This window comes from Cavenderia fasciculata (assembly GCF_000203815.1).
Source record: "Cavenderia fasciculata unplaced genomic scaffold Scf_Dfasci-F-a-25c12.r2-5, whole genome shotgun sequence".
Lineage (NCBI taxonomy): Eukaryota > Evosea > Eumycetozoa > Acytosteliales > Cavenderiaceae > Cavenderia > Cavenderia fasciculata.
The window spans coordinates 2,490,886-2,505,049 of record NW_004457729.1 but is presented as its reverse complement, the minus strand read 5'-3'; the positions used below and the strand labels follow the sequence as shown (position 1 = coordinate 2,505,049).

Below are 14,164 nucleotides of genomic sequence, written 5' to 3'. Positions count from 1 at the left end.
TCTCTCTTTCTCCCTCTCTCCTATTATTATTTATTGTCTAGACTTTATATCTATCATACAATGATATAAATATATTTATATCATATTTATAATAGTATAAGAATGTATTTAAATAGAATCGGTTCATTTTGTATCAATAGTAGTAAAAGATTAAACTTTTCAACTGGAACCATAACTTCATCTACTACTACCTCTGCAACAACAAGTTCGGGTTCTCCTTTTTTTATCATTCCACCATCTTCCTCTTCTACTTCTTCTACTTCATCTACTTCATCCCCTCCATCTGAATTTAGAAAGATAACAAACCCACTTAAATCAAGATTAAATGCATCAACTATTGTTATGCAACCTACAACATCATTGATATTTCCAATGTTGTTTAAACACTTATCACCACAATTGGAACGAGTTGGTAATCCCTACAAGATATTGGATTTGACAGCAGATGAAAAATACTATTTCAACTTGTTTAGAGATGTATTGATCTATTTCAAAAGACAAGACGTTCAACTACGGGTTGCTGGTGGATGGGTTAGAAACAAATTATTGGGTATTCAAGGTGGAACAGATATTGATATTGCAATTGATAATCTAACTGGTCATGAATTTGTTCAAATGATTCAAAAATATTATTCTATAAATAATCAAATTTTATTTAGAAATTGTAACTATATATTAAATGTATTTATATCAACTATCTACTAATTTCTTTTCTTTTTAGATATAATAAAAAGTAATCCAGAAAAATCAAAACATTTAGAGACAGCATCATTGGTAATGAAAGATGGATTAACATTTGATTTTACTGGATTAAGATCAGAAGAGTATGATGAATTCTCGAGAATACCAAATATTGTAAAAGGAACATTGATATCGGATTCACATCGAAGAGATATTACAATCAATTCATTGTATTATAATCTAATGACAACGAGAGTAGAAGATTATACATTGATGGGTTTACCAGATTTGGAAAACAAAATTGTTAGAACGCCTCTATCACCAACACTTACATTGTGTGAAGATCCACTACGTGCACTTAGAGTATTACGTTTCTCGAATCGTTTTAGTTTTTCAATAGAGTCTCAACTCTATGAATCACTTTGTTCCGATAGAGTACGTGATCTCCTCGGACTAAAGGTCAGTCGTGAACGTGTACATACCGAATTTACATCAATGATGATGTCCTATAAACATGCAATCCCCTATTTCAAAACATTGGTAGATACAGGTCTCATCCACTCTATCTTTCCAACACAAGGTCTCATCACCACTCAAGATTGGTACCAATCTCTCCACTATCTGGAACAATCTCAACATGTCTCCAATATCGTCCCAGATCAATCCATTCAAGAATTTATTCTATCTTCAATCTTTTTACCTTTAAAATTAAAATATCAAAATCATCTTGATGTTTTTAAAATTCTCCTAGATTTAAAAGTAAATATATAAAACAAAAAAACAAAAGAAAACAAATAACATACACTCTAATACTTTTATTTTCCTTTTTAGTATTCAAAAAAAATATGTTTCAATGTTTCAAGTACATTATTATCATATGAAATATTAAAAGATCCAATACAATTGATAACATCAAGACCGTTGGAACATTTAATAGATGATAATCAATTGTTTGAGGGATCAGTGTTGCCATTATTAAAATGGTTGAGACATAACCAACTATGGAAGAATTCATTGTGGACAGCCCGACTCTATTTTTACGTCAACCATCATCCCGTCCTGTCTCGTGACGATCAAATTTGGATTGACGCCCAACAAATCATCGAAAAGGAAATCATGCCCATTTCAAACACCAAATTTTGTTTTGAAGCTCGAGCTGTAATGGATGCCTTGGGTATTGTAAATAGTTGTGATATAAGACCTGCCATTGACCAAATCATGGTCTACCAATGGAAAAACAAATCTACCTCTTTTTCTCTTGATCATATTGTAAAAAATCAATTTTTTAAAATCACCTAAATAAAAAGTATCAAAAAAGTAATACTACTTTTCTTTTTTCAAATATCTCAAAAGGTCTTTGTCCCTTCTGTTTTTTCATTCACAAACATGTTGAGATATTTCAAATTGATAGATTTGAGAGAGAAAGAAAACGATAAAATTAAAAAGATGAGACACCGAGAGCTCTAGAAACATGTCTTGTTCATGTTCAAGTCTAATCATGGAGGTCGTTTTATTGGATTAAAGATCTTTGACCAATCAACAAAGAGGAACATCGCAAAAACTAAAAAAACAAAAAAAAAAAAATCGATCAAAAAATGATGATGGCACCCAGTGAGTCCTCCCACTCTAATTGGAACGAATGGCACAATGACCCGAAACAGGTCTGCAACAAGGCAACCCCTGCTCGAAAAAAAATGAAACAGAATCTCACGAGCAATCAGCTCCAACAGGTGTGAAAAAAACATTAATTATAGTAGGGACAAGCCTTGGATTGCGCATACACATTTATGATTTTAACAAGTTGTCGACTAATTAGGCAACAGATATTTTGAAAAACGTTGAGACTCTGCCTATAGAAATGCATTGCTGGCAAGTCTTGAAAAATAAGCTCATTAAATGGCACACTAGACAAGACGATCCAATCAGCTTACCATCTCCTCCTCGCAAACATAAAAAAGGGGGGGGTTAGGAATGACCACGTAGATAAGAGAGGAGGCCATCTGCTTTTTAATGATGGTGATGATGATGATGTTGTTGTATTTTTTTGTTTGTTTGTTTTAATTCTTCTTTCTTGTTGGGCTGTTTTCTCTTTTGGTATCAAAGGGTTAGGGTCATCATAGGTCTTGTATGTTTATCGACTTTTTTAGATTAAAAAAAAAACAACAAATCAGAAATAGATAAAACAACTAGTAACTGCGAAGGACATCCAACCCAATACCAACACCCCCGCATTCAATCCCCTACAAGTCTTATATATTTCATTTTTTTTAAATAGATAACAGATAGATATAGATAGATAGATATAAATAGATATAAATAGAAAAGTTCAATCAAGTTCAACATATATATTTATATATTTATATATTTATAGAATAGAGACTCTGTTTTTTTTTTTTTTGATGGTCGATCTTTTTAAAAAGTTGAAATTGAAAAAGTTGAAAGGTATGAATGACTGTGATGGTGATGATTGTTTAAACTTTTTATTCTCTCTCTTATCACCCTACAAACCTCAACACACACACACACAATGTTGAGTGTTTTGTGTTTTAAAATCACAGAGTATCTAAAAATCCTAAAAATACAGTAGCGAAATCATTTCAAAATGGGGGGAAAATTGTAAAGGGTGGTAATGTGATGCATAAAAATACACAATACTAAACAGTGTATATTGGTGCTTATATTTTTGGAGAGATCAGAGTCTCAGGGCTAACCCTACCAACTGTACAGGAATGAATCCCCATTGATGCTATTCGATCTCCAGTAGTCACACACACCAACAGGATTGAATCCAACATTGTCAAAGTTGTTTAAACAGGGCAGGTAGGCAGGCAGGCAGACGATGTAATTAATTAATAGAACTAAAGCTAGCAGTACAATGGGTAACTGTCGAAACATTTCAAGTACAGTGTACAATTGTTTCGTTTAAACACACACTACTTCTTTTGTTTTTTTTTTGATTGAAAACTACTACTTTTTTTAAAAACCAATCAAATAATAATAATAATACTTTTTTATCTGTTGTAAACTGCATTGAAATTAACTCTTTAAATATATATATTCTTTTTTAGAATTTGGGCAGAGAGACAGACAAACAAACAAACGAACGACAGACAGACAGATAAGAAAAGAGATTTAGACAGATTCAACTTGGAATCATCATCATCTACATAGATAGGTATGTGTGGCATCATAAATGACGATTTAGATCTTGTGGTTCCATCATCAAAAAGACAGTTTGTACATTGAACAACCAACTTGTCTCTCTCGATTGCATTGCATCTTAATTATTATCTATCGATCAATGAACAAAACACACACATACAAACACCACCGAATCATCAATTAGATTGTGTCATCCATGCCAACTAAACCACCACCCATCCAGCCATCTACCACCACCACTACCACCACCATTTACCACTGCTACACAAAATGGATGATTTCAATTCCACTTTTCTTTTTTTTTTTTTCTAAACCAAAATAACTCCATATGTTATTTTTTTCCCACAATTCAACCGCTATCTATTGTTATTCTATATTTATCTCTATATCACATCTCATGATGAAGATGGTGAAATTCAAATCACTGGGGAGGGGGAACGGTTCCGCTTCTCCATGGCAGTCATTCAGCCAATCGTCTTCTTACCCCTTCTCTTTATTTACCTTCTTCTTCTCTTGCCATGTTGAGATATTTTCTTATCGGTAGGTGGTGTGTGAGTCAAAAGAAAGTGTTTAGCACCACCCTAACCCTAAACACCATACCTATCTTATCTATCCCCATTGTGATTAATCATATGGAGCAACAGTAGCGGGTGGGTAGGTGGCTGTCGACACCACCAACAGACATCTCACTCTTAATTAATCAATCAATCAATCAGTAGTAATAGGTACCTACTACTACTGGCAGCAGAAAGAGTGTTGTAACACTACTGTGTGCTTCTGCTACTGCTACTGCTTCTGCTGCTTGCTGGATGGCAGTGTTGCGTGACTGACACTGGTGTTGCCACTAGCACCACCACCACCATCGCAGCTTGCAACATGGAATTTTATTTTTAAAAATCGCCAAGCAATTAATTAAAAGAACTAAACTTCTTAAACACCCTACTCCTTTCATTCATCCCCTATCTCCTTCTCTTCTTGTTCCATTTATTTTTACACTCTCGAACCCAATCAATTAAATTAATCACATCCAAAATAATAATAATAATATTTATATAAATATTATAATATATTATATATAAAACGCCGCCGCGTCAATCCAATCTATCCTCTTTTTTTTAAAACCAAATCACTCAAACAAAATCAAATCAAATCACTCCTTTTAATTAATTAATTAAAAAAAAAGGATATAATAGACTTTTAGATTTTAACCAAAATTTATCATCATAAAATATTTATATAACAATCACAAATCAATCAACCAATCCAACCAACTACTACAACTACTTACTACCCCCCACACTACACACTTGTGTTCTTCTTCTTCTTTTTTTTTGTTTTAAACATTTTCAATTAACCATTGCCATTTTTAACACTCACAACACTCACACACAATCCTAAAAGTTTAAACAGCAACATCACCAAAACACACATTCCAAAAAAAAAACAAACAAATAATTATTTATTTATTTATTAATTAATCTTTTCTTTTCCTATTTATATTTATTATTATAAATAATAATAATAATCAAAACTCTTTGTAATTTTACTCGCTCTTTCTACTCTTTTCCAATCAAACATAGGCTATTTTTTTTTTTTTCCAACTATCAAAAAAAACTATATTTATTTATATAATTGTATAATATTTTCCCAATCAATAATCAATAATCAATAATAATAATAATAATGGATATTGGATTACTTTTAAATTCAAGACCGGTATTAACCGAGTCTTTGGATAAACCATCATCTCCAAGAAATAATAATAATAATCAACAGGATATCAATAATACAAACTATACTGCAATGGCATCACCAAGAAATAATTTAAAAAAGGTTAAAGTTGAAACCAATGAATCATATCAACTATCACCAAATATTCAATCGGCAAATAATAATAATAATAATAACAACAAAATATATAATCAACAACAACAACAACAACCAATACCCCTATCAACCTAATCATCATATTCCACCACAACAACAAATGACCTATAATCATCATATGAACGCTCCACATTCGGCTCCATCATCACCTCCACATCATCCAAAGCAATATGTTTTTTCCACTTATACGCCACCCCAACAATCACCCAATTCCAGAGGCTTTTCACCCCATCAACACGTCCACAACAACAACAACAACAATAATAATCCAGCCAGCACCAAACCACATTATATTCCATTGCTACAATTATCCAATCCATCCACTCCACCACCTCCAGACTACCATTCGCCACACCACATGTCCTCGCCACACAGCCATTCGCCACATCTCCTCTCGCCACATGGTCACCATTCTCCACATCATCACTCACCACATCATCACTCTCCACATGGCCATGGTACCATCCATTCTCCACATCATCAAATCCAACAACAACATTATAATAATCTTCGTCAAGCTCAGCAGCAACAGCAACAACATCAACAACAACAACAACAAATCCAGCAACAACAACAACAACATATGAATCATCATCATCATCATCATCATGATGGATCATCATCACCACCACATAGTCCAGCTTCAAATTCTTCAACTCCAACTTTTCCACCTGAACAAGGTCAACCCATGATATCACTAAACTCACCAAGAGATGAGAAGGAAAAGAAGCGCCGTACCAGACTTAAAAAGGAACAATCGACTGTTTTAAAGTCATTTTTCAATCGTGACTGTTACCCCAACAAAGAGGAAAAAGAGTCGCTGGCCAACCAACTTGGTATGACCTACACGGCCGTAACAACTTGGTTTTCCAACAAACGCCAGGAAAATCGTAGAAAATCAACCGATGGAACTGGTGGTCGCCGCGTACCAGTCCCCGAACAATTGTCTCCATCCTCTCCCAATGGTCTTCCATCGTTGAATACAAGTGGTGGCAAACTCCCAACAAAATTGGGAGATGAAAGCACTTCATTAACACCAATCATGAATAGCATGAATGTAAAGAGTAAACATCAAAATCACCATCATCACCATAACCATCATCATCAAAATCAACCTATAGAATCATTACAACTTTCAACTAGTTCACCAGTTTCTCCAAGAGAAGCAATAACAAATAATAATAATAATATTCCACCATCTGATATTCATGGACTTTCAATTCTCTCCCAAGTTGCAAAGGGTGACATTGATAGTTTTAATAGTACTCCATCATCATCACCAAGAAATCATGAATTTAATCAAAAAAGAAAAGCAACAACCAATTTAGAAATCAAACAACACAATCAAGATGATGATGAAGAAGTTGATGAAGATGATGAAGATGAAGAAGAAGAGGAATTAGAAAATATTAATAATAATCATTTAAAACAATTACAACAACAAGACAATAATAACAATAATATTAATAATGGAAAACAAAAATTTAATTATCATCAAAATACTTTTAGCTTTTTAGAAGAAGAGTTGAATAGACTTAACAAGAAATACCCTCAAACAACAAAATAAACACAATTTTATTTATTTTTGTATATTACTTTAAAATTTATACCAAATCTACTACCACTACTATTTCTTGTTGATATTTTTTTGAAGATGAAGGTCCATGTCCTCCCTTTTTCGTTCGTTTGGAAATATTTCCACTCAAATATCTTTCCCTCGACTACGTAAGCAACTTTTGTTTGGTGAATGAATAATCTCGCCCATTTATAGATGTACTCAAATCACAAATCTCTTTCTTCTTTCCAAGGGCTACTCGTCATCGTTATTTTTGTACAAGGTTATAAAACAAATAAATAATTATCCAAGATTAAAATAAATAGTTATCAATCAATTTAGTTTTGAGAGAAAAAATGTGATAGTTTGATTTATTTATTTGATATGATTTATTTTTTAATTGTTTGTTATTGTTTTTAAAAACAAAATTATTTACTATATGATAATACAAATTAATTTGAGGTTTGGGCGTTTCTTCTTTGGTCGTTATATTTCTTCATCTTTTCAGCAAAGTGACTGTGGAGATCAGATTGGTTGACTTCAGTACCAGTGATCCAAGCATCCTCGAGACAACGTTTGGCAGTGTATCTTTGCTCTGGGTCCTTGACGATAAGGTTTCTGATAAATTGTTTGGCCGATTCCGAGACGTGAGTCCATTCTGGCTCGGGGAAGTCATAGTCGGCGGTGAGGATCTTTTCAAACAATAGGTTTTGACTGGATGCATAGAAGGGTGGGAAACCACACAAAAGAATATATGTAATGACACCGATCGACCACATGTCTACGGCGTTATCATAACTGCCACCAGTCAATACTTCTGGTGCAACGTAATCTGGGGTACCACAACTTGTTTCCAAGGCTTCTCCTCCTCCAAATATCTTACTAAGACCAAAATCTGCAATCTTGATTGTCATTTCATCTCCATCTCCTGAACATAATAAATTCTCTGGCTACAAAATAAATAAATAAAAAGAATATTAATATTATATAGTAAAGTACAATATTGTTTTTTTTACATACCTTTAAATCTCTATGAGCAATACCTTGAGAATGAAGATATTCAACACCAGCACAAACTTGTCTAACAACATTACGAGCATCCTTTTCAGTAAATGAACCTCTTTCTACAATCTTGTAGAATAATTCACCTCCAGTTACCCTAAAATTTAAAAATAAATAAAAAAAAGAAATAATTAATTAATAAATCATCATCATCATCCAACATACACATATATGGGTAGTAGTAGAGTAGTAACAACATAAAGAAGTTTTGATGATACTATCTATAAACCTTTTTTCTTTTTTGTTTTTTTTTTTTTAATTATTACATACAATTCCATTACAAGAGTAAGATGAGTATCACTTTCAAAGATTTCCTTGAGAGCCAAAACATTTGGATGGTTAACCTTCTTCATGATATCGATTTCTCTACGGAGTTGTTCAATGTGTTTTTTCTTTACAAACTTCTTTTCAATGTATTTCAAAGCAACCTTTTCATTGTTTGTCTTCTTGGTACCTTCACGAACGACAGAGAATGCACCTCTACCCAATTCCTTGCTTACGAAATAAAACTCTTCTACATTTCCTTGTGTAATGTCTTCGGCTATATAGTAGTAGGTTTAAAAAGTAATTGATAAAAGTTAGATTTTCATCTGATCCATCATCCTATTTATAAAAACAAAGAAAAGAGTGATCACTATCTATATATATAGATCACATTGATTACTCTTCTTCTTACTACTATTGTTTGTTTGTTTGTTTTACATACGAGCAATCTTTTCATCATTTTTAACTTCAACCTTTGTATTGTTGTTGTCTGGTGTTGCTTGTTGAACCTTGTTGGTTGTATCGTTTGCTGGTTTTGCTTCTTTTCCACAAAGATTGCCCATGTTTAAATATTATCTATCTCTCTCTGCTGTTTTACTAGTCCTTCTACCCTCTACTACTACTATAGTTATCTTCAAAACCAAACGTTGATAAGTTACTTATTATGTTGTTATTGTTGTTTATAAGCTATTGTGAGGATTATTTTTAAAAGGGGTGATATGATTTTTTTTTGATTATTTTTATTTTTTTTTTGTTTTGTTTTCACCAACAAGTGTATGCTGAACGTCGACGAATCTGGTCAATGGTTAAAGTAAACATGGATCAATATTTGTAAACACAAAAAATACTTTTAGATATCCATCTTTTCAAAATATATATATCTTTATATACTAGTATATGGGTTACCCAAGGTTTTACACATGTTTGTTTTGGTCAAATAGATCCCCATATGGTGGATGGGTCATAGGCCCATCCAGATGATATTGATATCATTCAGAGGGGTTTGGAGCTAGATGCCAAGATGAACCATTCATTTGTTCCAGACGATTGAGTCATTCATAGATAGATCGATAGATAGATAGATAGATAGATAGAGTCATAGGTTCCATATTCTGGTGTTAATAATAATAATAATAATGATGATGATGACGATGATGATGATGATTCTATATATATATAGTGACTAATATAATTATGTTATACCTCAAACCATAAATAAAATAGACTAATATTTGATTTAAAAGACTTTCTTTGTTTCAAAGGTCAGATGCTGTAAAAATATTATTATTATTATTTAATTTAAATTGAAGCGACAAAGCATGCTTTTCTTTGGTCAAGGTCCCTTGAAAACTTCTTCTTGAAAGTTATATATATAGTTAGCAATTTAGATTAATCTCTCTCTTTTGTCTTTACAAGAATGAGTAGTCAACAACAACAACAAGATGATCAACAAATAACAACAAATAATAAAACCAACACAAATGTAACAACAGCAACAACAACATCAACATCAGAAACTATAGAAACGATTGTTGAAGATGAAAAAGAGACAACAAGGAAACAACAGATATGGTTTCATGAGATATCTGAAAAGTTACAATTACTATCTCTATCAAATGATCTACTAAAAGAGAAAAATCTAAACCTCTTACAACAACAAGATCAAACTGAATTAAAACTAGAATCTTATAAACAAGAATTGGATTCAAAAAATACATTGTAAATAGAATAGAGTGATAGATACATATAGATAGATAGATAGATATATTGTTTCTCATTGTCTTTTGTTTCTGTTTTTTTTTTAGAATTCAAGTAATGGAAAGTAAATTAAAAGAAATTAAATATAGTTGTACACAAAAGGATGATGAAGTAAAGAAACTACGATTTCAAAACGAGGAATTATTGCAATGGAAAGAAACACATAAAATTACAGAAGAGGATTATGCAAGATTAAAGAAGGTTTGAGAGTTCGCGATGCCAATATTGATTCATTGACAATACAATTGGAAATTGCAACCAATCGAGTTGGCATGCTGTCAGAAAGTTTACGAGATCTTGGTGACAGAACAAATATATTTGATCGTGATGAAAGTTTTAATATTAGTAGTGCCAGTAAACAATTGTTGGATTATCAAAAGATCCTAGCCTATCAAAAAATTAAATCTGTTGAAGAAAAATATGGTACCATTAAAAATATTAATCTAGGTTTACAAGTATGAAAAAAAGAAAAAGAATAATTTAATTATATATTATAATCTATATAAATCCATGTACTAATAATAATAATAATACTATTTAATTCTATTATTTAGAAAACAATTCAAGAATTATCTTTAGAGAATGAAAAATATAAATATTCTTTAGAGGCCTTAAAAAATCAAAATAGATAGATAAAATCACAAAACAAAAAAGACAATAGGTTGTAAATTATTATATTATATATTTGGTATTGGGTATTTTCTTTTTTTTCTTATTTATTTATTTTATTACGTATTATTTGTTATTTGTTATTTGTTTCTTTTTATCTTATTTTCTTTTTTTCTTATTTTCTTGTTTAGGTTATTGTGTATTTTTTTTTTTTAGTTTCAATGATTGATTTGGACGAATTGAAATTGGATCACTGGTAGCAACATTGAGTGAAAGAGGTGGTGGATTACTATTAGAGATGGCGAGTGGAATTGATTTTCTACGTGGGTTTTGAGAGTTTGGAGTCTTTTTGTTGGGAGAGGTAATTTCAAGTGGCAATCTTGAATTCAAGAATGAAATATCAATCTCTTTGAATTTTGGTAATGTATGTAATGACTTGTAAAGAAGATGTAATTCTTCTGTCAATGTTTCATTTCTAAAACATACTCTAATATCTGGAATATTTGTTTTCTTGATATCTATAAAAATACACACAAATAAATAATAAATTAATAAATCTTTCTATTTTCTTTTTTTTTTTTTTTTTTTCATACCATTTTTGTTTGGATTTAAGTAATCAGTACCCAACCAATGACTCTTTACATTGTGTTCAAAACCGCTTTGTAAAACACTGTTTCTAGCAATTTCACAAATATCACATGGTGAAAGATGCCAAACCTGAGTGGCAATACTGTATTCTTCCATGAGTGGTTCTTTGGTATAATGGAATTGAAGTGGATCATCAGTCGAAATGGATACATTCAAACCACGTGCAAAGAATACTGGGAATGGATTTCTATAGTATGTTAAAAACAATGAATTATTACTCAATGGTGATAAAGCAATACCAATTTGTGTTAAATAATATCTAAAAAAATAAATAAATAAATAAATAAATAAATTAGAATCATAATTAATTCTTTTTTTCTTTTTTTCTCTTTTCTATCTTACAAATATTGAAGTACAGGAGTTTTTCTTAAATTAATACCATGATTAATACCATTTGCTAAAATAAAAGCTGCACCCAAATGATCAACTTCACCAGCTTCACCTGAATGTGGTCTAAGTGAAAGTGTATCTAAAAGGAAAAAAGAAAAAATAAAATTAGTTTCTTTTCTTTCTATTTTTTTTTCCATTTTTTGTATACATACTAAAACCTTTTTCTTCTCTAAATTTATTTAGAGAATAAAGATTAGAATAGAGATAATAAAGATAATAGGTATAGGGAGGATTATGTTCAGAGGTCCATTCTTGTGGGTTGGGGAATTTTTCGGTAAATTTCTTTTCAAATTTACTTTCATCGTCGACGCAATCGATACCAACAACTTGTTGAAGGAATTTGTGAAGCTTTGGATGAGATTCTGGATCACGGGTAGCTTCGAAAAGAGGTTGGAAGATATTGGCAAGGAAGTCTTGGAAGTTGGTAGCATCGGTCGAACGATAGACATCATAGAGACGTGGGATTTGGATGAGCCAACGAACCTTGGTCGAAAAGAGTTCATTGTCAATGACCCACGATGCCAAATTGTCCCATTCGCTCATCTTTCTACCATAGATGGAAAGACGGTACTCGGCGTTTTGGTATTTGCTATTTTCGAGATCCTCCATCAATTCCTTGGTGAGTTCGGCCAAATATCTTCCCTTGATAAGATTGTCAGTCTTTAAAAAGATCTCTCTCAATCTACTCTGTCCACATGGGTTGTATTTGAGATTGAATCTATCGAATCGGTGGAATGTATTATTGTCGGCATGTACATCCAAAGTATCAACACTAAGATCATCAACATTTAAATTTAAACTTTTAAATACTTCTGATAATGTTAAATATTTATCATCTCTAAATATTACTACTTCCTAAAGAATAAAGTAAATTAATATATATTGATCTATCTATCTATATTTGTTTATATTTCTATATTTTCTTACATTTGGACATTCTTTTAACTTTCTTTTAATAAATTTTAAAAGATGTTTTTGATTCATAGATGATGAATGGTGAACGTGGGTATCAACCTTTCTGACATTGTAAAAGTCACGATGTGGAACACTCTTTTGATGAGCCAATTCAACAGAATCATTCAAGAGAATGTGCATATTGTACTTTGATTCGAGAAGACGGAGACGCTTAAAACAAAATGTTTTGGCTGGACCATAGGAACAGAAACGCATAATGTTGTTGAGTTCCTTGTAGTAGGCGTTGAGTGTAATGGGAACAGTAAACGATGCTCTTTCCTCGACACGATCCTTTTCAGTACGATAGACCAAATAGGTTCCATTGACTGCCTTGAAAGTGTGTTCAGATGCAGTCTCTGGCTCAGTGTGGAATGGATTGTAAGGTGGTTTGTCACTTGGCAATGCATCGGGTCTCCACAACTTTGGATGATAAACTAATTTATCTCTCAAATTGATAGACTTTAATAATTCTTCACAAACTTCTGCATATTCTTCAATTTCCTTTTCATCTAGAAAAAATAAAAAGATAATTATTATTAGAGATCAAGTAGTACTACTAATTATATTATATCTGTATAATACACACTTTCATTTGTTAAAATGATTCTTTGAAAGATATGAGTTTGATCTTGTCTAGCCATATTAAATGTAAATGAATTTACTCTTGATTGATCCTATATAGAAAAGATAGTAGAAATGTAATTGAAATGGTTGGTTAGTTGTACTTTTATTCAATCTCTTATATCTATCTCTGTCTGTATGTCTGTCTTTCTTGTCGCTAATCTTACATCTTCCATATAATTTCTATAGGTAAAGTGACTTTCATGGTGTTCATTATCACCATCATCGTGTTCTTCATTGTCAAAGTATTCTGGTGTATAGAATGAAACCTTTGGTGATGATCCTCTTAATGGTGTAGACATTTTTGTTTCTTCTCTTCTTCTAATCAAATTTCAACACACAATAGTAGTAGTAGTAGTAGTATCAAAGTAGATTAGATTTGTAGTAGTAGTAGTAGTAGTAATAGTAATGGTAATAGATTGTTGTTTTAAATTGATTTGATTCAACCCTTATGTTCCGTCTGTTTTTTTTATATGTTTTTTAAAAAACCAACAAAATTAGTTAAGTTGATAAAAAAACGATCGGATCGATATGATAGGTACTTTTAGTTTTTTTTTTTTTTTTGTTTGTGAT

At 31.6% G+C, this 14,164-nt stretch overlaps 6 protein-coding genes across 6 annotated transcripts, besides 2 other annotated features; 4 read left to right on the top strand and 2 right to left on the bottom strand.

Moving 5' to 3' along the window:
* Nucleotides 1-102: 102 nt before the first annotated feature.
* On the top strand, nucleotides 103-1,980 carry DFA_01334 (tRNA ADENILYL transferase; the record flags this gene model as incomplete). The annotated part of the gene is made up of 3 exons (XM_004359243.1): nucleotides 103-664; nucleotides 722-1,440; nucleotides 1,513-1,980. The coding sequence occupies 3 exons, from the start codon at nucleotides 103-105 to the stop codon at nucleotides 1,978-1,980; spliced, it is 1,749 nt and encodes a 582-aa protein (XP_004359300.1).
* A 197-nt stretch (nucleotides 1,981-2,177) lies between these two features.
* Nucleotides 2,178-2,242: a sequence feature (Short protein (DFA_01333, EGG21449.1) was converted to a misc_feature.).
* A 2,102-nt stretch (nucleotides 2,243-4,344) lies between these two features.
* Nucleotides 4,345-4,363: a sequence feature (Short protein (DFA_01333, EGG21449.1) was converted to a misc_feature.).
* Nucleotides 4,364-5,526: 1,163 nt separating this feature from the next.
* Nucleotides 5,527-5,805, top strand: DFA_01332 (uncharacterized protein; the record flags this gene model as incomplete). Its single annotated transcript, XM_004359241.1, has 1 exon — nucleotides 5,527-5,805. One exon carries the CDS (start codon nucleotides 5,527-5,529, stop codon nucleotides 5,803-5,805), a length of 279 nt encoding a protein of 92 aa, XP_004359298.1.
* Nucleotides 5,806-6,088: 283 nt separating this feature from the next.
* Nucleotides 6,089-7,297, top strand: DFA_01331 (homeobox transcription factor; the record flags this gene model as incomplete). Its single annotated transcript, XM_004359240.1, has 1 exon — nucleotides 6,089-7,297. The coding sequence occupies one exon, from the start codon at nucleotides 6,089-6,091 to the stop codon at nucleotides 7,295-7,297; it is 1,209 nt and encodes a 402-aa protein (XP_004359297.1).
* A 440-nt stretch (nucleotides 7,298-7,737) lies between these two features.
* On the bottom strand, nucleotides 7,738-9,174 carry DFA_01330 (putative protein serine/threonine kinase; the record flags this gene model as incomplete). The annotated part of the gene is made up of 4 exons (XM_004359239.1): nucleotides 7,738-8,235; nucleotides 8,306-8,444; nucleotides 8,618-8,888; nucleotides 9,054-9,174. The coding sequence occupies 4 exons, from the start codon at nucleotides 9,172-9,174 to the stop codon at nucleotides 7,738-7,740; spliced, it is 1,029 nt and encodes a 342-aa protein (XP_004359296.1).
* Nucleotides 9,175-10,028: 854 nt separating this feature from the next.
* On the top strand, nucleotides 10,029-11,001 carry DFA_01329 (uncharacterized protein; the record flags this gene model as incomplete). Its single annotated transcript, XM_004359238.1, has 3 exons — nucleotides 10,029-10,330; nucleotides 10,545-10,824; nucleotides 10,924-11,001. The coding sequence occupies 3 exons, from the start codon at nucleotides 10,029-10,031 to the stop codon at nucleotides 10,999-11,001; spliced, it is 660 nt and encodes a 219-aa protein (XP_004359295.1).
* A 169-nt stretch (nucleotides 11,002-11,170) lies between these two features.
* On the bottom strand, nucleotides 11,171-13,893 carry amdA (AMP deaminase; the record flags this gene model as incomplete). The annotated part of the gene is made up of 7 exons (XM_004359237.1): nucleotides 11,171-11,496; nucleotides 11,572-11,885; nucleotides 11,969-12,095; nucleotides 12,169-12,871; nucleotides 12,944-13,479; nucleotides 13,557-13,644; nucleotides 13,759-13,893. 7 exons carry the CDS (start codon nucleotides 13,891-13,893, stop codon nucleotides 11,171-11,173), a joined length of 2,229 nt encoding a protein of 742 aa, XP_004359294.1.
* Between the last annotated feature and the right edge of the window lie 271 nt (nucleotides 13,894-14,164).